The sequence below is a fragment of the Natator depressus genome, chromosome 7 (genome assembly GCF_965152275.1).
Source record: "Natator depressus isolate rNatDep1 chromosome 7, rNatDep2.hap1, whole genome shotgun sequence".
In the NCBI taxonomy this organism is placed as follows: Eukaryota; Metazoa; Chordata; order Testudines; family Cheloniidae; genus Natator; species Natator depressus.
In genome coordinates this window covers 30,865,528-30,893,122 of record NC_134240.1, presented here as the reverse complement: position 1 = coordinate 30,893,122, position 27,595 = coordinate 30,865,528, and the positions used below count along the sequence as shown (strand labels likewise).

The following is a 27,595-nucleotide window of genomic DNA, read 5'->3' as shown; positions in this document are numbered from 1 at the left end:
CAGTTTGTTTTTCTTTTGGCTGCATTTTTGAAGTGTGGTAGTGTCTCTTCCTTCCCCACCTCTCCAAATAAATAACTCCTCTGAGTGGTAAATGGTTTCTGAGGTGAAAAGGTATTCAATCTTTATTCTAAAATTGTGTTCAAGATGTATGTTTGGTTCTGACTATAGCTAACTTAGCAGAACGCCAATTAACTTCAACAGCAGGGCTGATTGTAGAAGCAACTTCGGGAAAGTTTAAGGTTTTAAATATAGGTAATTCTTGAAGAAACAAGCTAGGTTAACTCCAGCACCCACCCCAAGCACTATCCTGTGAGTTTAGACCACTTCAGCATTTGCAGGGTTTTCAGTCATAGTGCATCATCCCTGCTGTAGATGTTCCTATCTGCGAAGTATCAAAAATTGAGGTAAGACTTTGCTTGCAGATCCCTGATTTCTAGGTGACATGATTCAAAGAGCAGTGCAGTGTTGCTTCCTCGTTTAGATCACTTCAAGTTCAAGTATTGCATAGATGCCTTGTGTAATTATGCTTGATGCCTTCTGGAAGCATCAGATAGTGGCTACTGCTAGATACATGATACTGATGTGTGACCTTAATCTGGTCCAGCAACAGACAGGATTCTAGCTGGCCCAAACCATCTGTGTAACATTGAAGCTGGATTTTGCTCGTCAAAGCTTGTCCTAGGTCTTCCTGAAGCTGTGGTAGATCACACTGGAGTTGAATACTTCCATGGATGAGCTATTTCCTCCGCAATTGGTGCCATGTGTTTTTTGGCACCACCCTGCTTTTCTTTAGTGTCAGACAGGTGTTTATTTTTCCTGTGTTTTGTCCCAATAAGCATTTATGGCTGGCCAAAGGGAAATCTCTCCCTTGTGCTCCACTAACTGGATGGCTCAGGAGATTGGAAATGAGTCTTACTTCTAGGTCATCAATTCCCATCTGGCCCTGGGTCAGGAGCAACTAAAAGTCATTCCCATCCGATGGCCTTTTGGTGGCCCCTGTGTAATTATTTGCTGATCTCAGTCTGGTCCCCAGTGAGCAAATGTTCACATTATAGAAACAACCTCCGACATTGGCGCTTGGCCTCTTTGCTGAGAGGCTGAAGATTAATTAAGCCATTTCCCTCTTTCTCCTAGTACCATGATGGCTGGAAACCATGTGGGAAGCTTGCCTGCTGCTATCCGTATTCTGGGAACAGACAGAAGATTGACTATGCCAAACTGCACTTTCTCTCTCTCACAGACACACAGCTTTAAAAGTTACCTCTCTGCATTAGAATACGGATTATCTCCAAATGAGAGAGTGGAGAATGCAAGTTATAGTGCAGTCTAGTGTAACTTCAGTACTAAAATAAGGGATAGTTAAGGGTGAACTTACCTCTTGCCATAATGATCTTTTAAACTACTGACAATCTTGCCCCAACTGGCCCCAGTCAGAATGGATAGCTGTTAAGTGAAATAAGTGCTGAAGTTTGCTAATCAGGACATGAATCTGCCATGAGCCCATGCTCTCACTTCAGTGGGAGGAGTTTTGAATCAATCATGGGTGAAAGGGAGCTCATCCCAATCAAAGTCTTTTTCCGCATCCCCAAGGAAAGTACCCATATCTGCTTTCTCTGGTGTCAGGCAGCATATAAAGTTGTGCATGCAAGGGAGTAGGAATTTTCTCAACGTCAGGGTTTTGGGTTAAACAAGCAATTTCAGGAAAGCAACTTTCAGTCTGGTCTGTGCAAAGAAGGTTCACGAGACGCTCTGCTGCCATGTGTTTATGTAGCTTGCTGCCTGGCAGCTTTCCTGCCTCACTTCCCCTTGGTTCATGTGCAGACTGAACATGTTTGCCAGCCACATGTCAAGAGAACTGGTGTCCTGATTTGAACTTGGGTGGTTTATTTTTTTATGTGAGCATTAAGGTTAAGCATAGTACTGGCTCACACTCACCAGTATTTAGTGACTTGCAGACCCAGCTAAACTTTCAGCACTGCAGAAAACAAATGACTTATGGCAGCATTTTCAAGCATGATTGCAGTAGGGTGAGTAGTGGAGCAGAGTAAAATTACTATTGTGATCCCTAAGTGGTGACCTCAGTTAGATTCCCAGTATTGATCTGCTCTACAAATCACCAGTGCTATGGGGAACAAGTGTTTCATGTCTCATAAAGCAGTTTCTTCATCTGGATGATCAGCTCCAAAGCAAATGCTGGCCAGGATGCAGGGCTGCATGTGCAGCAATTCCGAGGCTGTGAAGCAACCACAAATCCAACAGACTGTACAGCAACAGCTGTGCTAATTGCATAGCTCATCTTCCGCCAGATGTCATTGTTTGCCTTTCTCGTCTTGTACTGAAAATCTATTCAGTAAATATGCTTCTGTAGAGGTGTGTGCAGGGCTTCCCTTTAAAGAGTGGCATTTCCCAAATCTTATCCCAATGTAGTGCTGTCCCTGAAAGTCTCCAGCAGTGCCTGGCACATGTTTCATAAATATTAAAAGATAGTAGTTTTTAATTTAAAAAAAAGGAAAACTTTAAACATGGATATGAATGAAGTCTAAATGAGTTACATTAGAGAAAACAAGTTTCAGAGTAGCAGCCATGTTAGTCTGTATTCGCAAAAGAAAAGGAGTACTTGTGGCACCTTAGAGACTAACAAATTTATTTGAGCATAAGCTTTCGTGAACTACAGCTCACTTCATCGGATGCATTCAGTGAAATGAGTTGTAGCTCACAAAAGCTTATGCTCAAATAAATTTGTCAGTCTCTAAGGTGCCACAAGTACTCCTTTTCTTTTTAGAGTAAACAAGTAATTTCTTTTGGTTTGGGGATACAGGGTGGAATTATTTGATAAATTCCTAAAATCAAACTGGTTGTGTTTCATGAATCTGATCCTTAGATTATGGTTTTTCATGCCTGTGGGTCTCTGTTAGTGAAAAGAGTGTTTCTGCTCAACCATTTGTGGGCAGTATTTTAAAATAAAACTAATATAAAATATTTGCATTGATAGTTCAACCAAAAAAAACCCCAATAACCCACTGTGGTATAAAACAGTTTTCATTGGAAGCAGCTATAAAATGGCTTTTTAAAGTCCCAAGTCTGAATTTCTGTGGTCTGTGTTGCAGTAACTAGAACGGTATTGCTGAACAATATCTGATCTGTTTCAGTCATGAAACTTGGCATGACGTAGGGATGGGCAGACAGCAGCCACTGGGCTTCGTTCTGCAGTATTGCGTGCAGCTGTCCTTTAATGCCCTGTGGAGACTACAGATCTCCAAGTGCGCTAGTCTATCTTGATCAAAGCAAATGACTCTTGGACCATTGCATGCTGAGATACGTAGTTCCTTTGGGCCAGACTGGAAGATTGCCACCACCCCTCAGTTTTGTGCCCATTATAGGTAGTGCCCTTGAGTTCAAGACAAGGTGAGGGTTGTCCTGCTGTAACCCTGAATCATTCTATTTCAGAGAAAGTCAAGTAAAGCCAAGGAGAAGAAACAGAAGCGACTGGAGGAACGGGCTGCCATGGATGCTGTTTGTGCTAAGGTAGAAGCAGCCAATAAAGTAAGTGTCTCCTCTGCTTCTCCCCTCAAACAAGCGTTAACTCCACCCTCTCATGATATGAGGACTAGCTGGCCCTGAGATGTTTAATGGGGTACACAGAGACTGATGGTAGAAACCCAATCTCCCACATATGTTTGGGCAATTGAATAGCTCAGAGGATTAATATTCGGGGATGAGGAGCTTTACACCTCCAGCTTGTTGTGTCCTAAAAGTCGCTACAGTCTGGTGGCCGTTCCATGATACGTGTGAAATGAGTTGATGGATCCCTGTTACAAAAGCCGCCATCAACGCTGACACCAGTGTTGGCAGTTTTCTCAGAGACTAGGCATTGAAAGACTGGAGATTGAAATGCCACCTTTCTACAGAGGGTCCCTACACATCAGGAGTGAGGGGTCCTTGTGGAGTTATGCAGGGGGGAGAGGCAGTGTTGTCTAGTAGATAGAGCACTGGCACTTGGGAAACTTGGGCACAGCTTGGCCACTGGCATGCTGTGTGACCTTGGGCAAGTTGTGTCCAAGCTCTGTGCCTCAGTTTCTCCCTCTGTAAAATGGGGGTGATGATACTGATCTTTGTAAAGCGTTTTGATATCTATGGATGAAAAGTATTCTATCTGAGCGTTTTTATGGAAGAGAATACACTGTGCCACTCCTACATTCTATCCAGTTGCTCTCTAGTAGTTTTCTATAGCTCTCATTGCCATATCTATGCACTTCCAATGGTAAATTAAATCTGTAGGGTGAGGTGCCTATCGGACTTCATGGAGTCTTCTGCTCTTCTCTCCTTAACCAAAGAAGGAGGAGAGGAAAGATGGTCTAGGGCAGGGGCAGTCAATAGGCAGCCTGCGGGCCAAATCTGGACCGGGAGACACTTGAATGGACTGCAAAATCTTTGTGTTTACTTACTATTATCATTACCGTCATTGTGCTGTGAAAAATATTTCTCTGGAGTCTGGACCTTGACTATATCTTGACCAAGAAATATGGACTTTGACAAAAAATAATTGACTACCCCTGGTCTAGGGGTCAGGAAAATAACCTGGGAGATCAGGGTTCAAGTCCCTGCTTGTGATCTTGAGCAAGTCACTTTGGCTTTGTCTACACTGATACTTTCATCATTAAAACTTTTGTCAGTCAGCGATGTGAAAAAACACCCCCTGGACAACAAAAGTTTTAACAACAAAAAGCACCGATGTGGACAGCACTTCGTCGGCGGGAGCCACGCTCATGGCAACAAAGCTACCGCCCCTCGTTGGAGGTGGTTCTATTTTGTTACTGGGAGAGCTCTCTCCCAGCGAAAAGGAGTGGCTACACAGCGCACCTTACAATGGCACGGCTGCAGTTGCACAACCTCACCATTATAAGGTGCGCAATATAGACATAGCTTTAGTCTCTATGCTTCCATTGCCCATTTGTAAAATGGGGATAATAGTAGAGGGGAGTTGTGAAGATAAATGTATGAAAGATTGTGAAGCACTCAAATACTATGGTGATGTGGGGGACACCTACCACAGAAAGACATTTATGTATCTTAATTTTCCTCCTGCCAGTGATTTGGTTCACCCCAGACTAGCCTGGAAAGGGTTAACAAGGCTCAGAAGGAGCCAATTAATGTGATAGGCCACTCCTGAAGGAGGATTAGTCTTGATAGGCAATCCCTGATTGAGGATGGAGCCCAGGGAGCAGGCAGAGCTGGTATAAGGCCAGTGAGGGCAGAAGGAGACTGTGGTGTGGGAGCCTGCAGTCATTCTCTGGTCTTAGAGAAGGAAAAGGAGAAAATCCATGGGGAGAGTAGAAGCCCTGGGATTCTGTCCCTGAGGAAAGGACTTAACCAGAAAGGTGGTGGAGAAGGAAGCCTGATAGAGGGGGAGTAGGAAAAGGCTCCGGGAAACAGCAGTCAGGTTTGGGACAGTGCAGACCTTGGCCACTGAGTCGAGCGTCCCTGAGCTAGAGCCCAGACTAGTGGGTGGGCCTCGGTTCCCCTACCAGCCACTGGAGAAGTGGCACAGTCTGGGCAGTGAATTGGAAGACTGCCTGAGACATTTCATATGGAGAGACTTTGATGCCCCAGAAGGGGGAAACCACATAGTGACCTGGCCGAAGGGCCAAGCCACAAAGAGAGAACACCCTGAATCATGAAGAGCGAGAGTACCCCAAATCCTGGAGTGTGAGAGGGGACACAGCATGAAAGATAGATGGTGGGAGTATGAGACCAGGGAGGTATCAGACCAGGGAGTTCCATTCTCCAGATGCAGCCACAAGGAGACACCCCAGCAGTGAGTAAAGAACCCCTTTACAGTGCCAGTTATGGAGAAGATCAAACGTGCTTTTTCTTGGAGGAGGATCCCTGAAAGTGGTCAGACTGCAGATCACACTTTTTAATCTCCTATGGACACTCATTCCTCAGCTGAACTCCCACGACCAGGAGTGCTCTATGCGCTTTTTAAGCCACATTGTCCCAGAGAAATCCAGCTGTCAACACAGGTCATGAACAGGGATGAGAACCCCTATGTATCTGGCATTATTTTTCAGGAAACTGTCAGCATATCATGTAGCACGCTTGAACTTAGACTATGTCCATAGTGCAGTTGGTGTGTGTGATCGCAGCGTGTGTAGGCTCATCTGAGTTAGCTAACGCAGGTACCAATAGCAGTGAAGTCATGACAACACAAGCTTCAATGTGGGGTGTACAAGCCCTCCTGGGCTCCTGGCTATGCACTCGGCCAGCTGTCCTGCACTAAAGTCCATTCTGCTATGGCCTCACTGTTGGTACCAGAACTAGCTAGATTAATGCTGGCTTGGGTATGTCTATACATGCTGCAGTCACACCTCTGAGTGCAATGTAGACATACCATAAGTAGTTACTAATGTTCCTTTTTACAGTCCCACTTATAGGCAGAATCCCCTTTTCCATTGCTTGAAGTATACAGCCATTTAAACAAGTATGCCTCAGTGTATATTTTCACAGATCAGTGTTAAATGAAACACAGAAGGGTGATTACAGTCCTTCTATCTTGTGTCTTACAGAGATGGCTGTCAGTGTAATTGCCTATCTGCCTACCCTGAATTCTCCTTTAGTTTCAGGTAGATGCACTATTTTTTGTTCTGTTTTGATCCTAGAGGATCTCCCAGTCGATCGCAATCTTTGGCGGCACAGCAGGGCTGCTGCTAAGACAGGCTCCCTGCCTGCCACGGCCCCACGCCGCTCCTGGAAGAGAAGAGGCCAGCATGTTCCTGGGGGCAGAGGGACGGGGTCTCCCTCCATGTGCTGCTCCTGCCTGCAAGCACCGCCCCCGCAGCTCCCATTGGCCAGGAACGGGGAGCTGTAGCCAATGGGAGCTGCAGGGGGTGGTGCTTGCAAAGATAGCCAGCAAGTGGAGTCAGGTGGTGCCCGCGCCCACCCCCTGGGACCCCTGGTGCATTGGCCCCTTCCAGGAGTAGCGTGGGGCCGGGGTAGGCAGGGAGCCTGCCTTAGCGGCAGCCACACTGCACCACCAACCAGGAGCCACCAGAGGTAAATTCTGCCCAGCGGGAAGCCGCACCCCAGCCCTGAGACCTCTCCTGGAGCCAGCACCCCAAACCCCCTCCTGCACCCCAAGCCCCAGCCCTGACCCTCTCCCAAAGCCAGCACCCCACCCCCTCCTGTACCCCAACACTGCCCCAGCCCTGACCCCCCCTTCCCAGAGCCAGCACCCTGTACCCCCTCCTGCATCCCAACACTCTTCCCTAGTCCGGAGCTCCTCCTGCACCCAAACGCCCTCCCAGAGCTTTCACTCCTCACCCCCTCCTCCTCAACCCCCTGCCCCAGGCTCAGCCCAGAGCTCCCTCCCACACTCCAAACCTCTCGGCCCCAGCCCAGAGCCCGCACCCCCTCCTGAACCCCTACCCCAGCCCAGTGAAAGTGAGTGAGGGTGGGGGAGAGCGAATGATGGAGAGGGGGACAGGAATGGAGTGAGTGGGGCAGGGCTTTGGGGAAGGGGCTGGGTAGATCCTGGGTTGCCCTTAAATTGAAAAAGTGATCTTGGGCGTAAAAAGGTTGGAGACCGCTGGTCTAGTGGTTATGCTGTTAGCCAGGGATATAGGAAATTTGTTCAATTCCCTACTATGTTGCAGGCTTCCTCTGAGACTTCAGGTAAATTACTCTATTCCTCGGTTTCACCACCTGTAAAATGAAGGTAACACTGCCCTGCCTGATGGGTGTTGTGACGATAAATATATTACAGATTGTGAGGTACCCAGATACTATGGTAATGGGCACCATGTAAGTTCCTAAGGATATGTCTACACTTCAGCAGTACAGCTACAGCTATGCCGCTGTAGCGTAGACTCTTCCTACATCAACAGAAGGGGTTTTTCCCATCAGTTTAGTTAATCCACCTCTCCAAGAGGCAATAGCTTGGTTGATGGAAGAGTTTGGTTGATGGAAGGCGACCAGCTTGGCTTAACAGTGAAATCCTTGCTGATCTTAAACACAAAAAAGAAGCTTACAAGAAGTGGAAGATGGGACAAATGACCGGGAGGAGTATAAAAATATTGCTCAGGCATGCAGGAGTGAAATCAGGAAGGCCAAATCACACTTGGAGTTGCAGCTAGCAAGGGATGTTAAGAGTAACAAGAAGGGTTTCTTCAGGTATGTTAGCAACAAGAGGAAGGTAAAGGAAAGTGCAGGCCCCTTACTAAATGGGGGAGAAAACCTAGTGACAGAGGATGTGGAAAAAGCTAATGTACTCAATGCTTTTTTTGCCTCTGTCTTCACGAACAAGGTCAGCTCCCAGACTACTGCACTGCGCAGCACAGTATGGGGAGGAGGTGACCATTTTCTGTGGAGAAAGAAGTGGTTCAGAACTATTTAGAAAAGCTGAATGAGCACAAATCCATGGGGCCAGATGCACTGCATCCGAGAGTGCTAAAGGAATTGGCGGATGTGAGTGCATAGCCATTAGCCATTATCTTTGAAAACTCATGGCGATCGGGGGACGTCCCAGATGACTGGAAAAAGGCTAATGTAGTGCCCATCTTTAAAAAAGGGAAGGAGGAGGATCCGGGGAACTACAGGCCAGTCAGCCTCACCTCAGTCCCTGGAAAAATCATGGAGCAGGTCCTCAAGGAATCAATTTTGAAGCACTTAGAGGAGAGGAAAGTGATCAGGAACAGTCAGCATGGATTCATCAAGGGCAAGTCATGCCTGACTAATCTAATTGCCTGCTGTGACGAGATAACTGGCTCTGTGGATGAGGGGAAAGCAGTGGACATGTTATTCCTTGACTTTAGCAAAGCTTTTGACACTGTCTCCCACATATTCTTGCCAGCAAGTTAAAAAGACATGGGCTGGATGAATGGACTATAAGGTGGATAGAAAGTTGGCTAGAGTGTCGGGCTCAATGGGTAGTGATCAATGGCTCCATGTCTAGTTGGCAGCCGGTATCAAGCGGAGTGCCCCAAGGGTCGGTCCTGGGGCCAGTTTTGTTCAATACCTTCATTAATGATCTGGAGGATGGTGTGGATTGCACCCTCAGCAAGTTTGCAGATGACACTAAACTGGGAGGAGAGGTAGATACGCTGGAGGGTAGGGATAGGATACAGAGGGCCCTAGACAAATTAGAGGATTGGGCCAAAAGAAATCTGATGAGGTTCAACAGGGACAAGTGCAGAGTCCTGCACTTAGGACGGAAGAGTGCCATGCACTGCTGCAGACTAGGGACTGAGTGGCTAGGCAGCAGTTTTGCAGAAAAGGACCTAGGACGGGGTGGGCAAACTATGGCCTGGCTGATTGCCTCTGTGGTGCCGCAGGCCCAGTGCCGCTCTCAGAAGCGGCCGGCACCACGTCCCTGCGACCCAGGGTGGGCAGAGGGCTCCGTGCGTTGCCCTTGCCTCCAGGCACCGTCCCCTGCAGCTCCCATTGGCCGGGAACGGGGAACCAAGGGACATGGTGATGGCCGCTTCCCAGAGTGGTGCAGCGTGGGGCCAGGGTAGGCATGCAGGGAACCTGCCCTGGCCCCGGTATGTGCTGCTGCCACCCCGGAGCTGCTTTAGGTAAGTGGCGCCGGGCTGGAGCCCAAACCCCTCCTGCACCCCGCCCCCCAACTCCCTGCCTTGAGCCTCCTGTTTGCACCTCGCACCTCTCCTGCACCCCAGCTCCCTGCCCTGAGGTCCCTGCTGCACCCCAGCTCCCTGCCCTGAGGTCCCTGCTGCACCCCAGCTCCCTGCCCTGAGGTCCCTGCTGCACCCCTCCTGCACCCCAACCCCTGCTCTGAGCTCCCTCCTGCACTCCACACCCCTCCTGCATCCCAACCCCCTTCCCTGAGCCCCCTCATACACCCCTCCTTTGCCCCAATCCCTTGTCCTGAGCCCATTCCTGCACACCGCACTCCCTCCCGCACCCCAACCCCCGCCCCAGCCCTGCATACAATTTCCCCACCCAGATGTGGCCCTCGGCCCAAAAAGTTTGCCCACCCCTGATGTAGGGGTTACAGTGGACGAGAAGCTGGATATGAGTCAACAGTGTGCCCTTGTTGCCAAGAAGGCTAATGGCATTTCGGGCTGTATAAGTAGGAGCATTGCCAGCAGATCGAGGGACATGATCGTTCCCCTCTATTCGGCATCGGTGAGGTCTCATCTGGAGCACTGTGTCCAGTTTTGGGCCCCACACTACATGAAGGATGTGGAAAAATTGGAAAGAGTCCAGTGGAGGGCAACAAAAATGATTAGGGGGCTGGAGTACATGCCTTATGAGGAGAGGCTGAGGGAACTGGGATTATTTAGTCTGCAGAAGAGAAGAATGAGGGGGGATTTGATAGCTACTTTCAACTACCTGAAAGGGGGTTCCAAAGAGGATGGATCTAGACTGTTCTCAGTGGTACCAGATGACAGAACGAGGAGTAATGGTCTCAAGTTGCATTGGGGGAGGTTTAGGTTGGATATTAGGAAAAACTTTTTCACTAGGAGCGTGGTGAAGCACTGGAATGCGTTACCAAGGGAGGTGGTGGAATCTTCCTTACAGGTTTTTAAGGTCAGGCTTGACAAAGCCCTGGCTGGGATGATTTAGATGGGGATTGGTCCTGCTTTGAGCAGGGGGTTGGACTAGATGACCTCCTGAGGTCCCTTCCAAGCCTGGTATTCTATGAATTATTCTGTCGATTTAGCCATTTCTACAGCATGGGTTAGGTCTACCTAACTATGTCCCACGAGGCATGAAAGTTTTCCCAGTCCTGAACGATGTAGTTAGGTCGATCCAATTTTTAGGTGTAGACCAGGCCTTAAATAAGAGATATAGAAAGACAGTGGATTTTTCTTGTTTATACTTGGTTTTGACAGTAGAATGATAGAGTCCAGCCTCCAGTAAGGCTGTCTATGGAACCAAGCAATTAAGCCATCATGAAGAATGTAGTCAAAGACAACAAGGAAGCTAATGTGCAAGAGCAGCAGTAGTTACTGTAGCACGTAGTGAGGGGGAATGCTGTGTCTCTAACATGAATGTGGCTGTGAGACACACTAGTGTTCTGCAAGCAAAGAAGGAGACCAAGATGTGCCATATGCCACTTGCTGACTGCCTGACCTGTGCCTGTACTATGGTGCCCTCGGTTCTCAGAAATGCTTTCCAACTTGGCTTTTAAACTCAGCTAATGGTCTAGAAAACAAGTTGCACCCTGTAAAGTCAGCCCATGAGTTACTGTTCTAGCTGCAGAATAAGCTACTGCTCTGCTCCTTGCCATGGTGCTGACCCCTCACTCATTCATCTCTGATTGCCGTGCATAAAGAGAATCCAAACAATCTGTGCGAAATACCCGCTCCTTCCGACTTTCTGCAGCCTACTCTACTACTCTAATACCCCAGCTTTCCCCTGTCACGGGAAGGGAGCTCCTTTTGTAATTGTGGTCTGATCAGCCAGTCTGACTGCTTTTGAAATAAGCGAGGGTTAAGGAATATGGTTTGTTGGAGTGTTCATGTGGGGTGCACAATAACGCTTCTCAGGTGCTGGGGCAGCTCAGCTGTTGTTATTGAACATAGATAGACCTATTGAAAGAACAAAGCTCCTCTCTTGTTTTTTCTAAACAGCTGAAAGCTCCTCCCCTCTTCCCCCTCCAAGGCATCTGTGCCTCGTTATATAGACAAGGGGGCTAGCGATCCTTCTCCAGAGCGCTTCAGGAAGCAAGGTAAAAACAGAGTCTTAAAGCTATGAAAGGAGGAGAATCATGAGCGGAGGCGGACACCCTCTATTCACCCAACATCACTGTAGTTTGACCGCTTCATGTGCATTAACATCTCATTTTCTAGGGTGTGATTTCTCTTTTTTTCCCCTGTAGCTTGGAGACCCCTTAGAAGCCTTCCCAGTGTTCAAGAAATACGACAGGAATGGGTGAGCAAATGCTCCTTACTTAGTCCTTCACAACACTGTGGTCCAGTGGCTAGGGCAATGCACTGGGACCCAGGACACCTGAACTTTAATCCCAACTCTGTTACTAGCCTGTTGTCTGACCTCAGGAAAGTCCCTTCGTCTCTCCATGCGTCAGTTTTCCCTCCCACACTTTGCTTTTTTATACTGTGAGTTCTTCAGGGCAGAGGCTCTCTCACCATGGACCTGTGCAGCACCTGGCACAACGTTCCCCCATCCCAGTTGCAGGGTGTGTGTGGGTGTGTTTTAAATCCATAATGTAGCTAATAAAAATAAAGCTTGTTGAGCAACTTTGAGGTAGTGAGAGGAAGATAAAGCCGGTGTTGATGCTAGGACGGGTTGTGAAGTAAAATATTAATACTAAGTATTTGTCCTGTCTGCTAATGCCCCTTATTTTCTCTGAAAGATGAGGTTTCAGCATAGAGCGAGAGAGAGAACTTGGTTTCAGTTGTGGGGAGAAGTAGATTCAACTGGGCAGCGGAAGTGTTGGGACTTTAAATACTAGTAGTGTGTTATCCGCAAAAGGCCACAGCTGAAGGGTCGGGTCAGCACTGTGCTGAGCACTGCATGGGCCTCATCAGAGACAATCCCTACCCCAAAGGGTTTCCAATCTAAATAGCCAAAGGAAAGATTATTCTCCCCATGTTACGGCTGGAAGAACTGAGGCCCAGAGAGGTTCAGTGACTTGCCCAAGGTCTCACAGGGAGTCTGCCACAGAGCTGACAATTGACCTGCAGTCTCCTGAGTCCCAGCACAAGGCTAGCCTTTGTCTATCTTTTCTTCATACCCATAATGCTAGGCTGAATTCCTGGTGCCGGGATAGTACAGTGCTGAGTGTTTTAGATACATAAATTCAACAGAAACCTCTTTTGCTTGCACGTAAGTGCTGAGGTCAGAATACAAATCCCCTCTTCATCATCTGTGGCTGACTAGGCTTCTCTGCACAGTAAGTGTGACCCACTGGTGAGCGTGTATGACAGATCCTTCTGTGTGCCTGATCTGCGCAGGAGAGGAGTTTGCTACAGGCCTAGCTAGGGAGCTTTGGTTGTTTAGCTCAAGCTGTAACAGCCCGTGCTTTGAGCTGTGGAGGTCCCTGGTACAATCTGACCAGCCAGCTTAAAAGCAAGCTGAAATTGCTTGGGTATCTTGGTGCATGGCTTGCCTGGTGCTAAGTGCTGCTTTCCCATCTCTCTTTTCACAGTTTAAACGTCTCCATCGAGTGTAAGAGGGTGTCGGGCATGAACCAGGCTACAGTCGACTGGGCTTTCGAACTAACCAAAACAAATATGCAAACTCTGTAAGTCCAGGCCAGAGTGGGGGACCCTGTCCTTGGGGCAAGTTGGTGCTACATGATTTCTGAGGACTCCAGTATCTGTGGCTGCCAGGAAGTAAAACCTCCCGCAACTGCAAGGCTACCAATGAGAACCGTGCACCAGGTGCTGGGGATATTGTGAGGAAGTGCTGCCCCCTTCCAGAATGCACACGTCCTGGCAGATGGTTTCCCCGGCCATTGTAGAATAGCCACAGGTCTCACAGGCTGTGCTTGGAGTATTGTGCTGCTAGGGATAGTTAATGTGATCAGCCTTGCATGGGGGAATGTGTCCCCTCTTTCATTCTAGACAGAGTTCTGACTGGACTAGATGACCTATCAAGGTCTGTTCCAGTCCTACATTTCTATGATTCTAAAGCAAATTTTATTCTCTGACCTGTGTTATACTGGATGGCATACTAGATGATCTAATGCTCCCTTCTGGCCTTTAAAACCTGTGGATCTATCAAAATCCTGCTGTGGGTTCTGTACTTTAGGTTGAACCAGAATACTACCTAGCCCCAGAGTATTGCTGAATCTGTAGGGAATACTGGGACCCCCAATGACAGGGATATGGCGAAAGTATCTCCTCATTTTTGATCACTGTCTAAAAATACCTACAGGGAGAGCAGATAGAAAAGGGCCCTTGAATCCAGTTGACAATGGCAGAATGAGATCCAGTGTCTGGGAACTGAAGCTAGACAAAACCAGGATAGAAATAAGGTGCAGATTTTTAACAGGGAGGGTGATTAACCATCAAAACAAATTACTTAGGGATACTGTGGATTCTCCATCAGTTGGAGTCTTCAAATCAAGATCACACGTCTCTTACTAAAAATGACACATTCTCAACTTTGCTGGATATGTGAATCCATGGGTGAGATTCTCTGCCCTTTATTATGCAAGAAGTCTGGCTAGGGGCATGCCTAGATGAACAAGGCAAGCTGGGGTGTAAATCTATAGCACTCCAGAATGCTGCACCTTAACTGTCCATATGGACCATGCTGCTGTACACTAAAAGTTCCCTAATGCGCTTTGCATAATTCAGTTTGAAACAGCAGCAGGTCAAAGTGCGCTTGGAAACTTTTTAGTGTGCAGTAGCAGGGTCCACCCGGACATTTAGGTTGTGGCCCTCTGGAGTGCTGTATATTTACACCCCAACTTGTCTTGCAGTAAGCATTTGTCTAGATGTGCCCTAGATTATCATAATGGTTCTTCTGGCCTATGAATTTTCTCATCTGGATCTCTATAAATGGAAGGGACCAGCAGTAGAAATCCTGAGAACAGTGTATGCAGGAAGCAAGGGGATCAGAGTGCTGGGACCATCATGCTTTCTGCAGAAGGAGCATTGAGCTGCCCTTGTTCCTCTTCTCCCTCCCTGCAGGTATGAGCAGAGTGAGTGGGGTTGGAAAGACCGGGAGAAGCGAGAAGAGATGACAGATGACAGAGCTTGGTACCTGATTGCTTGGGAAGATAGCTCTGTCCCCGTGGCGTTCTCGCACTTCCGGTTTGACGTGGAGTGTGGGGACGAAGTCCTGTACTGGTATGTGTCCTAGTACCTGCTCCCTTTGTTTGAGGAATAAGCGTTGCCTTCTGCCCATCTCTCCTAAACAGAGAGAGAGTAGGGAAGTGTTTGGACACAGCATGTCAGTGGCAGAGCCAGAAGTAGATCTCTGTCTACCTGAATTCCAGTCCAGTCCCCTGTCAACTAGATTACACTGCCACCCCTTTGCTGCATTCCTTTGTTTGCTCCATGAGCAGAATGTGCCTCTCTTGGATTCACCCTCATCTATAGGCCATAATTGTCATGTCAAGCTCTTTCCTAAGAGGAAAGGGTGATGTTGCTGGCCAGGGAATGGTTCTCTATTGCTTTTGCCCCCTCAAGCAGTGTGATTTAGGGCTTAGACCAGTGATAGTCAGACTGAGGCTCGTGAAACACATGATATTAAAACACTGTGTGATTTAATAATTTATCAATCTAAGTTATTAACCAATCAGGAGGCTTTTACTGTGTTATTAATCAATTGTAGTTGATAAAATAATACTTGCTCAGTCATTTTACTTTGAAAATTATATATATATGTATATAAAAACCTAAATAGTCCCTCCATCATACTGTTTAAATATGGATCTATAACACTATAGTAAATGAAACAATGAATTCACACTACTGTGGCTCTTTTGGGTAATGTTGATTGCTAATTTGGCTCCTGAACCACTGAGGTCTGAGTATCACTGGATTTAGACACAGGACTGGGTGTTGTGTTCTAATCTGAGTTCTAATCCTGTCTTTGCTACTGATTTGCTGACCTTCCCCTCTGTGTGCCTCAAACACTCCTCTATAGAACATGGCTGATGCCTGCTTGCTGCATGGTGGGCTGCAAGGCTGGTTTAACATTAGAGAGAAACTTCTGGCTGAGATACTTAATGAGATGAAGAGTCAATGAAGCAGAGAGTTACGGAAAGGCTGGTCTCTCTTATACACAAGGGTCTCACCCCAACAATGGTGGGACTGGGGTTCAGAGATTGACTGGAATGAGTCCACTGAGGGTAATTGTGAACTGGATCCTGAATTAAATGGGGAATTTTTTCTGTGTGTTGAGGCAAGTTGTGGTGTTTTGCATCTGCTAGTGTCTGCAGAATAAAGACATGAAGAAGTTGAGCAATACAAGTATATCATGGGTGTGTGTAAGCCCTTGTGTGATGCCTGCAAATTTTCTGGCTGCATGGATTTCAGGATGTTGCACGTATAAGATCTTGAAACTTCATGTTGTAAGGTATTCGTTTCCTCTCCCCTCCCACTTTCCTCCCAGCTATGAAGTGCAGTTGGAAAGCAAAGTCAGAAGGAAAGGTCTTGGCAAGTTCCTCATACAGATTCTGCAGCTCATGGCAAACAGGTGAGTTGCAGTTCTACATGGCATGTAAAGTCTGTTTTGAAATAATTGTCAGTTTCATAGCCTTCAGTTTAAAGTGTGAATCAATTTGTTTAGTTTATCGAAAAGAAGATCAAGGGGAGCTTTTGAAGTACCAAAGGTTCCTTTAACCTAGTGGAGAAAGGCAGAACAAGAACCAATAGTTGGAAATTATAGCCAGACACATTCTAGTTAGAAATAAGCCACCAATTGCTAAATAGTGAAAGTGATTAACCATTGGAACAAACTCCTAAGGGAAGTGGTGGATTCTCTCTCTTGATGTCTGCAAATCCAGACTGGCTGCCTTTCTGGAAGATGCTTTAGTCAAACAAGATATTTTGCTCAATACAGGGATAACTGGTGAAATTCTCTGGCCTGTGCTATACAGGAGGTCAGGCTAGATGTGGCTTAAACTCTATTACTCTATATAATCATAACATCACACAGTAAAAGCAACTAGTACACTGTGGAAAAGCAAAGACTATTGGACAACCGTCTTCTCACATACTCACCCCTAAACTTACAGGGTTGCTGTCCTGTAACTTTTTTTTCCACAGTATGTGTTTTTTCCCCAGGGATCGCTGAGCTCATAGTGTGTCTGTCTGTCTGACTCCTGATCAGAATTTCTCAGTTGATGAGAGATCCCCCCCGCCCCCCCATACTGCCACTATAGTAACCTGACTGTGGGATCTGACAGTCAAGCTGGGTCCTCTGCAATTTCCACGTCCTCACAAGTGATAAGCATTCTGCAATTGGACTGTCGCTAACAATTTGATGGAAGATGCATCAGCAAACATAGACTCTAATTCTTCTCCCACAGCTAGGCCCCCTCTTTCAGGGCCCACAGGAGCATAAAATAGTAAAAGAAAACTTTTACCCCACCAAGTGCTCTCTGTCTCTTTGGAGTCAGAGTTGCTAAACATAAGGAAATATCACATCTTTAATACGGCCATGCTTCAAATGGCACATGTCCAAAGGGTCAGTTCTGGTTAGCTTGAACTAAAATTTGGATTTTAATTTCTTTGAATCTATGAATAAAACTTTTTGATAGATTTCAAGGCCAGAAGGGACCATTAGATTATCTAATCTGACCTGCTGTATAGCACAGGCTGGAGCATTTCAATCAGTTACCCCTGCGTTGAGCCCAATAACTTGTTTGACTAAAGCATCTTCAAGAAAGGCAGCTAATCTTGAATCCATCAGGAGATGGAGAATCCACCACTTCCCTTGGTAAAGTGTTCCAAAGTTAATCACCCTCATTGTTAAAAATTTTGTGAAATCAAATAGTAGGAAAAAAGAGTCAATGAACAAATTGTGTGTTGTCATAGTGTGTGCATCTGTATAAATAACATTTGTAGTCTGAGGCCCATGTCCTGCAAACACATAAGGCCTTGGCTATCTGCACAAGTTGTACTGCTTTCACTATACCAATGTAGTTAAAGTGGTACAACCCTCCTAGTGTGGATGCAGTTACATTGGTTTAAAAGGGCTTATACCAGTACAGCTATTCCTGTCTGAGCAAGGTAAAAAGCCATATCGGTTTAAGACACCTTTATACGGCTATAACTGCATCCGCATTAGGGGTTGTACTGGTATCATGGTGAAAATCACACCCCAGCCTGTTATGATAAATAGCTCCTCCAGATGGTGCGCTCCCCTATGATTATGCATAGGAACGTCGACTACTTTCAAGAAGTGCTTGATGAGAAAGAACAGTGTATGTGAAAGAAGGAATAAAATGTGAATGTTGCAGTTTTGGCTCTCTCTTCTTATACTTGAATGGTGAACATAACAGACAGTTATATTAGTAAAACTTTTAAGTGTAGACCATGCCTTAGGCATGTCTTGTCTTTGAGTTGTCCTGTTGAAGTCAACAGGAGAACTTGCACCTGTAAAGTTCAGCATGCATATAAGTGTGTATAGAGTCAGGCCCTGAAATGTGCTTTTCAGCATTTGAATCCCAATCTGAACTCAACGGAATGGTGCCGAGTGCTGGGAACCTGGAAGTGGCACTGACAGACAAACAAGATTGAAAGTGACTAAGACTTGGTCTACACTACAGCATTAGGTTGATGTAAGGCAGCTTACATCAATCTAATTATGTCAGTGTACACACTACAGCCTTATTGCTGCTGATGTAAGTGCCCTACTACACTGACATAGTAACTCCACCTCCAAGAGAAGCATATGACTTATGTAGGTGTAGTTAGGGTGATGCAACATCTGTGTAGATGCTGCGTTACTTATATCAGCTGTTGGCTCTCATTCTTGTCAACTTCAGGGCTCCAGCATGGAGCCATGAAATTGACAAGAAAGCTGGGCTGTCACCCCGGGGTGGGTGGAGGGCTCCAGTTAGAGCCGGGCTGACCCGTGGGCCTCTGCTCCCAACCAGGCTGCGCCCGCCCTGCTCAGAGCCATGCTGCCCCCCAGGTCACAGCTCCCACAGCCCAGTTGCTGCCTGGGCTCCCAGCTGGGCTGCGTCCACTTGGCTCCTCACTCCCAGGTCAGCTGTGCCCACCCGGCTCCCCGCTCTCAGATGGACTGTGCCCTGAGCTCCCTGTAGGGGGCCGAGCGGCTCCCCGGAGTCTCGTGGCTTCCCCCAGGATCATTAGGTGTCAGTATTCCTTCAATTCCTTTTGTATTATTCCTTTGACGCTGACTGCTGGGCCTCTCTCTTGCCTTTCAGCACACAGATGAAGAAAGTCATGCTAACAGTATTTAAACACAATCATGGGGCCTATCAATTCTTCAGAGAAGCGTTACAGTAAGGAACTTACCCTAACTCTTGCTTTCCTGCTCTCCATGCGGGGAGGCAGGTGGGGGGCAGCCTGTTATTTATTTAATATGGTAGTACACTGACTGCTCCGTCATTTCCGTTTGTAACACGTTGTTCACACAACTGTCTTTCAGTGCTATGGCAACGTTACGCTAAAGGGGAGAGGCCGTGGGGACAGTAGACTAGGATGGATGGGAATGGGTGGTGGTGATAAGGACGGGTGCACGAGGACCTGGCCATCTGCTCTCTACTTAAAGGCAGCATAGAGAGGTGGGTTTTCAAGTCTCTCTGCTTCCCTTGCTTACTAGCAGCCTTTCTTGCAAGATACCGTCCACCTCAAGTGACACAGAGGTAGCTCCATTGGAACTGAATTGCATTAACTATAGCCAACGCTTGTTCCCTTGTCAGTTGAGCTTTCTTGTTATTGTCTCTTAACTATAGGTGCAGAGGAGGATTGTTTTAGCTACTAACTGTCTAGCGCATTTCATCCACAAAGCTCATACTTAATCATCACTACACTACCTCTGTTTTACAGATGCACAGAGAGGGAAAGTGACTTGAGAACAGAACCCATCTCTTCCCACCCCCGGTCCTGTGCCCTGTCCGTTGGACCATGCTATCTAAAACTATATTGTCTTTAGAGTGGTTCTTGGGCCTCATAGCTAATTCTTGCCTAGAGCAAAAAGTAAGGGGGGAAGAAGCACATTTACCAACTGAAATGGGAAGTACCCACACTCAAACACACCTCTTTGGGTGATGTGTTTGTTATCACTTCAAATTTAACAACAATGCTTTCCAATTCTCTATCAGCTTTCATTCCCAATATGTGTGCCATGCTGTGGGACAAGGAAGGGATTTGGATAATGCGGAGGTTCATATAAGAGAGCACAGACCCCTGGCCAGGACTGTGAGGAGGACGAGCCTCCAGCCAGGGGGAGGCCACCCTGCTGCTGAATGGCTCCTGTGGCAGCACAGGGAGCCCTCTGCAGCCCCGTTGTCACTAGAGTGATTGAGAAGGGCTGTGACAGCAGAGCTGCAGGGGGCTTCCTGCACTGCCACAGGGCCGGTGACACATGATCTCTGCAAGGAGCCCTGTGCAGCTCTGCTGTCAGGACTGTGAGGAGGAGGAGCTCCCAGCTGTGTGGGAGGCTACCCTGCTGCTGAATGGCTCCTGCCTCTTGATTATCTAAACTTCCAATTATTCAAATAAAATCTGTGTTCCCATGGTATTCGGATAATTGGGAGTAGACTGTACCAGGGTATGCAGAACCTCACCTTTACAACCCATCAAAATACAGGATTAGGGAGAAATCTGTTACTCTGATTCCTTTTTGTAAATTGAGGCTAACGCAGAGAACAGTACAATAGGAGAACTGTCTATGGGTGTGGATAACCTGACCTGTGCACCATTGGCAGGGGTCAGGGCAAGATCCCTAAGGCTAAGTGAAGGTGACTAGTATTAAGCAGTCTCTAACATGATGAGTTTCCTAAGTTTGTAGGCACCAGGAAGTAGCTTCTCTCTCTATTGTTTTGTACCTCTGCAGATTTGAAATTGATGACACCTCTCCCAGCATGTCTGGCTGCTGCGGGGATGACTGCTCCTATGAGATCCTCAGCCGAAGAACTAAATTTGGTGAGAGCCAGCACTCTCACTCGGGCAGCCACTGCGGAGGCTGCTGCCACTGAATCTGAACCGCCTCTTTGTGTAGTCCTCGCAAACGCACCCCTTCATCTTCCTTCCCTGCCATCCCCATCCTCACATACTCCTTAAGATAGGTCACCGCCTGCCTCTTAAGTCAAGAGACTTAGACCACGTTCTGGAGTGCGTATGAAATTGCTCTCCTCTGTGCAGGAGGCACTAGAAGTCAAAGTCCTGTCCAGCGCTTGGACCTAGTGCTCTGACCTCAAACAGGAAGCTCCAAAGGTGTGAGTCTGAGGACACTAAGTGAAAGCAACTTAAAAGCATAGGTTAAGGAAGTGGCGATAGCACAGGGCATGCAATGAGGACAGTGAGCCAGTAGCCTCTCTCTCACTTGACACCCCTCCCACTGACCTGCATGATGTAAGAGGTTTGGAGCAAGAGCGATGACACAGCTTTATTACCCACATCTTACTCCCTGCCTACACCATCTAGGGATTAGCATTGTTCTTTCCCACGGTGCTCTGTGGAGCTTTAGAACCAGTTACAATGCAAATACGAGATTCTGAGCCAAATAACACAGGCACATCTTAGAACCTTTGAGAATTTCCTTATGCTTCACCCAGCCCTCATGGGTCCCAAGTTCAAGGTTCCATGTATCACCTGTAACACCTTTATGGTGATGGCTTCTGCAGAGGAAATGCAGAAGGCCATGCTCAAGTTTTGATGGGCAATTTCCAGCTCTTCCTGGCTTTAAAATGTAAATTACAACCTGTAACTTTTGGAATCTTAAAGCTGGATGAAAAAAAGATCCCCAACAATTTTGTGAGCAAAACTTTCACTTTTTTTGCTAGGGCAAGGAGAGGCTATTTAGTGTTTTTGCTTCCATGCAGTTGGTACCAAGTACTAAAAAGAAATAGAAGTGGATTGTAAGATCAGCGCGTTGGGAACATTTCTGGCTCAGCTGAAATGCATGTGGCCTAGCAGCTACATGTGGCAGTCAGGGATTGAGTGCAGAAGTGCAATGGTTCTCAGTCTGAAGTTGGCACGCCACAGCCCTGTTGCTGTCTTGTGTTCTAGCTAGAGTGTGCTTACCACTGAAGCAGAGCAGACCTGGGAGCTCTATAAGGCTGAGGGAGCTAGCAACTGTAATGGGCTTACTTGATTGTATTGACTGTGTGTGATCAATAATAGTCAGATCTCATGTGATGGCTCCAATCTCTCTGCAGTGGCTGCCCTACACTTGACTGTAAGAGCATGGGACTAAACTGAGAGCTTCCGTATTCTACTGCAGACATTCAGCTCAAGTCATTTCCCCTCTCCGTGCTTTAGTTTCCCCATATGTAACACCGGGATTCTACTGACCCAGCTAATGTCTGTAAACGCTTTGAGATCCTTGGGTGGCAGGCGCTAGGGAAGCACAAAGTCTTTCTGGTTGAGTATAGTTCGTGGAGGGGAGGGTGGAGAGGGGCAGACACCACACCAGTGCTGGCTGGAAGAAGTCACATAGCTTAGTGCTCTGCTGGAAACATGTTGAGAACCAGGTTAGGATCTATAATGTAGGGCTAGCCATGGTCTGTTAGCCTCATGAAAGAGGGAGGTTGTAGAAAGCAGCCAGCGGTAGGAACATTCTGGATCTTGCGATTATTTTTTTTAAGGCCTCTCTGTAACTTTTTCTTCTAAAGGATAGGAAACTGTCATGGAGTCTGTGACTCCTTTTTATTCTTAAGCTGCTCACAGAAGTCCCCCCACCCCATGGGGTGGACAGTCTTTCATCTCCCATACCCCCAGAACAGGCCAGTGACTCATTGCTTGAGTTCCAGTCTCTATTTTTACCAAATCCAAACTGTCAGTAGGAACAGTGACAAGTTCCTCATTGCAGTAGATGCCTTTTGTCCTTCCTCAGAGCATGGCATTCCATCCTGAGCCAGGGAGCAAGAGGGCATGCTCCCCCTTTCGCCTCAGTGAGGTGTGTTGGCATCCAAGCCCTCTCTGGGGATCCTGGTGGGGCCTAACTGGAGTCAATGGGACTCTTGAAATCTCCTTTGTCTCAGAGCAGCTGTTGTGGTAAGGACCTCTGTCTCCATCTTTATCAGGTGCCCCTGTTGTGGGTGGAACCTTTATTTGCATTTCACCTACGGGGGGGTTCAGACCTATACCTGTTCCAACCTCTGCCTGGGGGAGTAGGACCTCTGTCTGTGTCATACCAGGTGTTGCACCTATGGGGGAGTAATGACCTCTACCTGCATTGCACATGCTGGGTATGGGGGTAGGACATCAATCTATCTTGCACTAAGTGTTGCACCTGCTAGGGGGTAGGACCTCTATCCATGTTGCACCATGCACACCCAGTTGCAGAGACCTTCCACAGCTAGATCTGATGCATTTGTTGTTAAGTGTTGCCATTCTTTATGCCCATCCCCTCTCCCAGTTGGTCCAGTAGGGGCTCCTCTGTTTCTGCTCTCTGCAGGATGGAGCTTCCCCTTCATCTGTCCTTTTAGACTCCATTATTCCCAGCCTCCCATGCCCTGTGGCAGCCCCAGCACTTCACTGCCAGCCCAGGGTCTGGATGCAGAAGTGCTTTGCTGTACCTGCCATAGAGAGACACAATCTGAACTCTGCTGCAATTTAGCCTCTTTCTGAGGTGGGAGAGGTCCCTGTTGGAGTTGTGAAATGCGTCTAGTTGAGCTAACTACTTTCTAGCTCTGAGAACCACTGGTAACTGGGCTTGCTGCACGGAAACGTAATATGGGCTTGATTTTTCAGGGAGTCAGACACCCCATTTGGAATGGGAATTGGACCCATAATTCTGAAAGACACCTGTGAAATCCCAGCCATAGCTCTTCTACAAAGGCATGTTGTTTAGGGACAGGGAATAACCTGTTTGTTTTTACAGGGATGGCTTTTTACTTGAGATATGCTTCTCTCCTCCTAACCATTTGCCTCCTTCCACCCCTGCCAACTTGCACTTTGAGAGAAAGATGCTTTAAACTTTGGCCCACACAACCCTGCAATTTCGGGTCTTTGAGGACAAAGATGCTCATTTTTAAGGGAGATTGGGACAGCAATGGGATAAATCATGCTGCTGTTTTGCTACTGATATTCACTCTTCAGATTTGCTGGGCATGGAGGCCAGGATTTTTGAAGGGACTGGTGATTTTGGCTGCATCCATATTTATATTCCTAACTTGACATCTTAAAAGAGGCCTGGTTTTCAGAAGGCACTGATGTCTCTGAGGCATCTCAAGGTGGGTAGAACCAAAAATAAACTAGTCACTGTACAAAATGTTATCGACCAGTGCATGCTTTCCTCCCTTAGCTGTGGTGAAGGACTAGCCGAAAAGGGGCTAGCTGCTGACCTGCAGAGAAGATTCCTACAGCTGCATGGAGAATTCAGGGTTTAAAGCTGAACTCTTAACACCTTTCAAACACAAATGCAGAGCCGTTAACCTACAGGCTGCAATGTAGGGGATCCACAATGACTTGCAACTTCCCACCCATTCATGAGGGATTTTTGGGACTTCTCTTCCGGGTCAGCAATTTCCAGTGTCATTTGCTGGCATTGCTTAGTATGCACTGGGTCATTAAACTGATGGGAGATGCTTTCTTAATGGCCATTATGTCTCCTGCTTCGCTCAAGGTCAGAGGCATGTGGCCCTGCACTCAGCCTAAGCAGCACTATCATTTTGGATTGGATCATCTGCCTTGACCAGTTCAGTCTGGCTAATGCTTATGGCTGTAGTGCCTAATGTTGCCTCAACCTCCAAGAGTGTTCCCCTCTTGTGTCTGATTTCTCCTGGCGTGTGGACACATGACAGATGGTGCTGCATCTCCTCTCCTTTATACATGAAAGCCCCAGGCCCCTACTGCTGCTGCCGCCTCCTCCAGCTCTGTATAGCAGGGATGGGCTCACATCCTCTTCTAAGTAGCCAGCTGTGATTGCGGCTCCTTTTGCCACCCCCTGCTTAAATGCTACCCCTCTGCTCTGTGTTTCTGAGGGCTGAGGCAGGGCTGGTTGCAACCAGGGAGCATCTGTTCCTGCATCAAAATCATCATGATCCCTTAAATGAGGAGGACCCTGTAAACAGCAAGTCAGCTTTTGTTTGTGCTCCACTCCCACTCACTGCCTATTCGCCAGGCAGGCTAAACTCCCAGCCAGAATGGCATTCCCCTTTAGCCAGGTGAGAATCCCTTCCTCTTCTTTCTAACAGGTTGCATCAGCAGTCAACGTTAGCCCTCTTCCTCCCACGCTTCAGCATAGCCTTGGCACCACATGTGCAATGAGCAGAGGATTACTTTGGCACCGGTTGTAGCTACACAGCAGGCTGCATTTGCATGGCACATGGATGTGGAGCATCTAGTACTATTCCCCTCTGTTATGTCTGAGAAAACGACAGTAATTCACCAATTTCCCAAAATGACTATCTCCCTGCTCGGTTTATTAGCTAAGTCCTAGGGTGGTTTTAACCCCATGGCGCCCAGTATTTGTCTTTCAGTGACACACGCATCATTCTGCTGACATTGGGTTGCTTTAATTAGTATCAAAGAACACGGAAGAATTTTGAGGGAGTCAAACTGCATTAAATTTAAGGGAAATTTAAGCAGGTCAGGTTTAAGACCTGACAACTCTTGGCCTGTAGTTTTGGCATCTGTGTCCCAACCAGATTTGTTTTGAGAAATCTAGCACTGTGTAGACTGGATGCTTGACCCTCTAAACACCTCGTTTTGACTCCTTAGCTCTGAGGGCTGTGTCTGATAGCCACATACCAAGTTTGGGGGAAAGCAGCATGTTTATAGTGGGTGGTTGTGTTGTTTAATTTCCCCCTTTCTCCACATATGAAATCCTTCTTCAGTCTGTCCCTGTGATCCCCAGGTAGTGGCTTTTCCTCCTCAGACTGGATTCTGAAACTTACCTCTCCATCTCACTAACCCAACTCAGCCAAAGCACTTGTTTAAACAGGGACTCAAGCCAACAGGTCTGAAGCCCCTGCTTCACACTAAGCATATGCTCAGGTGCTTTGCCAGATAGGGAAGCTTTGCTGAATCTGGGTAGCTCTCTGCCAGGCAGTGAATTCCAACCAATACAAAGATTCTGTTGGGTTTTTTTTAATGACTCCCTTGCCATTTTTTCCCCTGGACTTGGTCTCCTTTTATGTCAGTCAGCCCAATAACTGCTCTGTGGCATGTGTGATAGTGGGTGAATTTTATAGCTAGCTGCAGTTAGGTCTGCTTAAAAAACTAAAATAGTAATTTCTCCTCTGGGCACTCTCCTTGCTTTCCTCGCTGTCTTCTGCCTATCATAAATGGAGTCACCGGTTAGATCCCAAAGCAGATTGGTGTGTGTGACTGTACTTTGTCCATCTCTTTACCAGCTCATTCTCTTCATTGTGACCATACAGACAGATCTTCTTGGAAGGGGTGGAAGGTTCTAAAACAAACCCAGGGGTTTTTTTGTTTGTTTTTTTTTTTAAAGAAAATTCCTCCCTCATCCCCTTTTTACATTAGGGACTCTCTCTTACCCCCTCTTTTCCTCCCCTCCCCCAGATTATTCTAACTGTGGCTAAACAAAAAGGGCTCCTCAGAAAATTCCTCTCTCTCTTCTCCTCTTTAATGAATATATTCTTTGACTTAGCAAGTTGATCTATACTTTTGTTTGTCTTCTTGGTACCTTTTGAGGTAGGATATCCTCCCCTAATAAATGCCAAGTCTAGTTTGACAGACATAGCTGACCTGTTTGTACTGTATCATTTTTACTGAGGTCGGGGCATGTTACGTTTTTTTCCTAAGCCTTGTCTCTCTTTTGTCACTTTTTAAGTTGATCATGTGTTGGGACTTCTGCGTGCGTGTGCATGTGTAAGGTCATTTTATTTGGTTTTTTCCCCTTTCCGTTTCTAAAGGAAAATTTAAAATAAAACCTCACTTCTGATGTTGTTGGTTTTTTTAACTAGTAACTATTCTCACTGGAATCAAAGGGAAAAAGCTAATCTTTTTGCATTGGTTTTATTTGTATGTTACAAATAAAAACAGTTTGTTCAATGTCTGGTGTTTTTTCTGCAGCAGGGGCGAGGCAGCAAAGCATGTAGCAGTAGAGAGTTAGGATTTGAATCCCGAGTGGATTGGGGGAAGGAAGGTGGGTGGGAGTCAGGACTCTTTGTTGCTGTACCTGGCTCTGGGAGAGGAGTGGGGTCTAGTGTGTTAGAACAGGGCCCCTGGGAATCAGCTCTCTTGTGTTCCATCACCACCTTTAGGAGATGGTGTGGTTTTGAATAGTTAAATGTGGTGGACAGGATGTGCTTTCTGTTCCCCTCTGTGAGAGAAGAATGGGGTCTAGTGGTTAAAGCAGATGCATAGGGGTCAGGACACCTGGGTTCTATTCCTTGCTGTGGGTGGGGAATGGGGTATAGTGGTTGGAGCAAAGTGAGGCTGGGAGCCAGGACTCCTGGATTCTGTTCTACCACATTTTTACTAAGTGACGTCCGCCCAAATCACATAATATTTGTTCTTCAGAGGGACACACACTGAGTTTTTAATTTCAGAGTAGTTTCAGGTTTCACTTCATATTTTCCTAAAACAGCTTTTTGTTTTCCTCCCCAGTTTGTGTGTGAAAGACCAGCCACAAAAAGATGAAACTGACTGATTATACTGTGGCACCGAGTGAAACGGACTGGACAGAAAGTGATGTAGGATGCACAAAGTATATCGAAAGGAGACTCTTACCCTTTTGCTTAGTGGAGTCTGAGGAGGGTGGTAGGAATTAGTATTCGACCAAAGTAGTTGTAGACTGGAGGGACTTTTTAAAAGCTGTTTGCCTACCTTTACAAAGGCAATTTTTTACCTTTGTCTCAGCTATGTTGAAGCTAAAATTGCCTCTTTGCAATTACAGGTAGAAAGATTAGTAAATCATCTAGATTTTTTTGATAAGGCCAGAAGAGCCCATTAGATCATCTAGTCTGAGCTCCTGTATAGTGCAGGCAACAGAATTTCACCCAGTTACCCCTGTAATAAGCCTAATAACTCACCTATGGTTA

General features: G+C 46.9%; 1 protein-coding gene across 2 annotated transcripts in view; it reads left to right on the top strand.

The window, feature by feature from the left end:
- NAA40 (N-alpha-acetyltransferase 40, NatD catalytic subunit) overlaps positions 1 to 26,675 on the top strand; it is a 29,641-nt gene extending 2,966 nt beyond the window's left edge. Inside the window, exons 2-8 of one of the 2 annotated variants that reach the window (XM_074957895.1) lie at positions 3,448 to 3,543; positions 11,843 to 11,895; positions 13,133 to 13,228; positions 14,625 to 14,783; positions 16,054 to 16,137; positions 18,839 to 18,916; positions 20,473 to 26,675. In XM_074957895.1, coding sequence (XP_074813996.1) covers positions 3,448 to 3,543; positions 11,843 to 11,895; positions 13,133 to 13,228; positions 14,625 to 14,783; positions 16,054 to 16,137; positions 18,839 to 18,916; positions 20,473 to 20,614 — 708 coding nt within the window. In that variant the 3' untranslated portion in view covers positions 20,615 to 26,675. Of the gene's footprint in view, positions 1 to 3,447; positions 3,544 to 11,842; positions 11,896 to 13,132; positions 13,229 to 14,624; positions 14,784 to 16,053; positions 16,138 to 18,838; positions 18,917 to 19,062; positions 19,107 to 20,472 lie in introns of those variants that run through there. The other variant, XM_074957896.1, reaches the window with a different exon arrangement.
- The last annotated feature ends 920 nt before the right edge of the window (positions 26,676 to 27,595 follow it).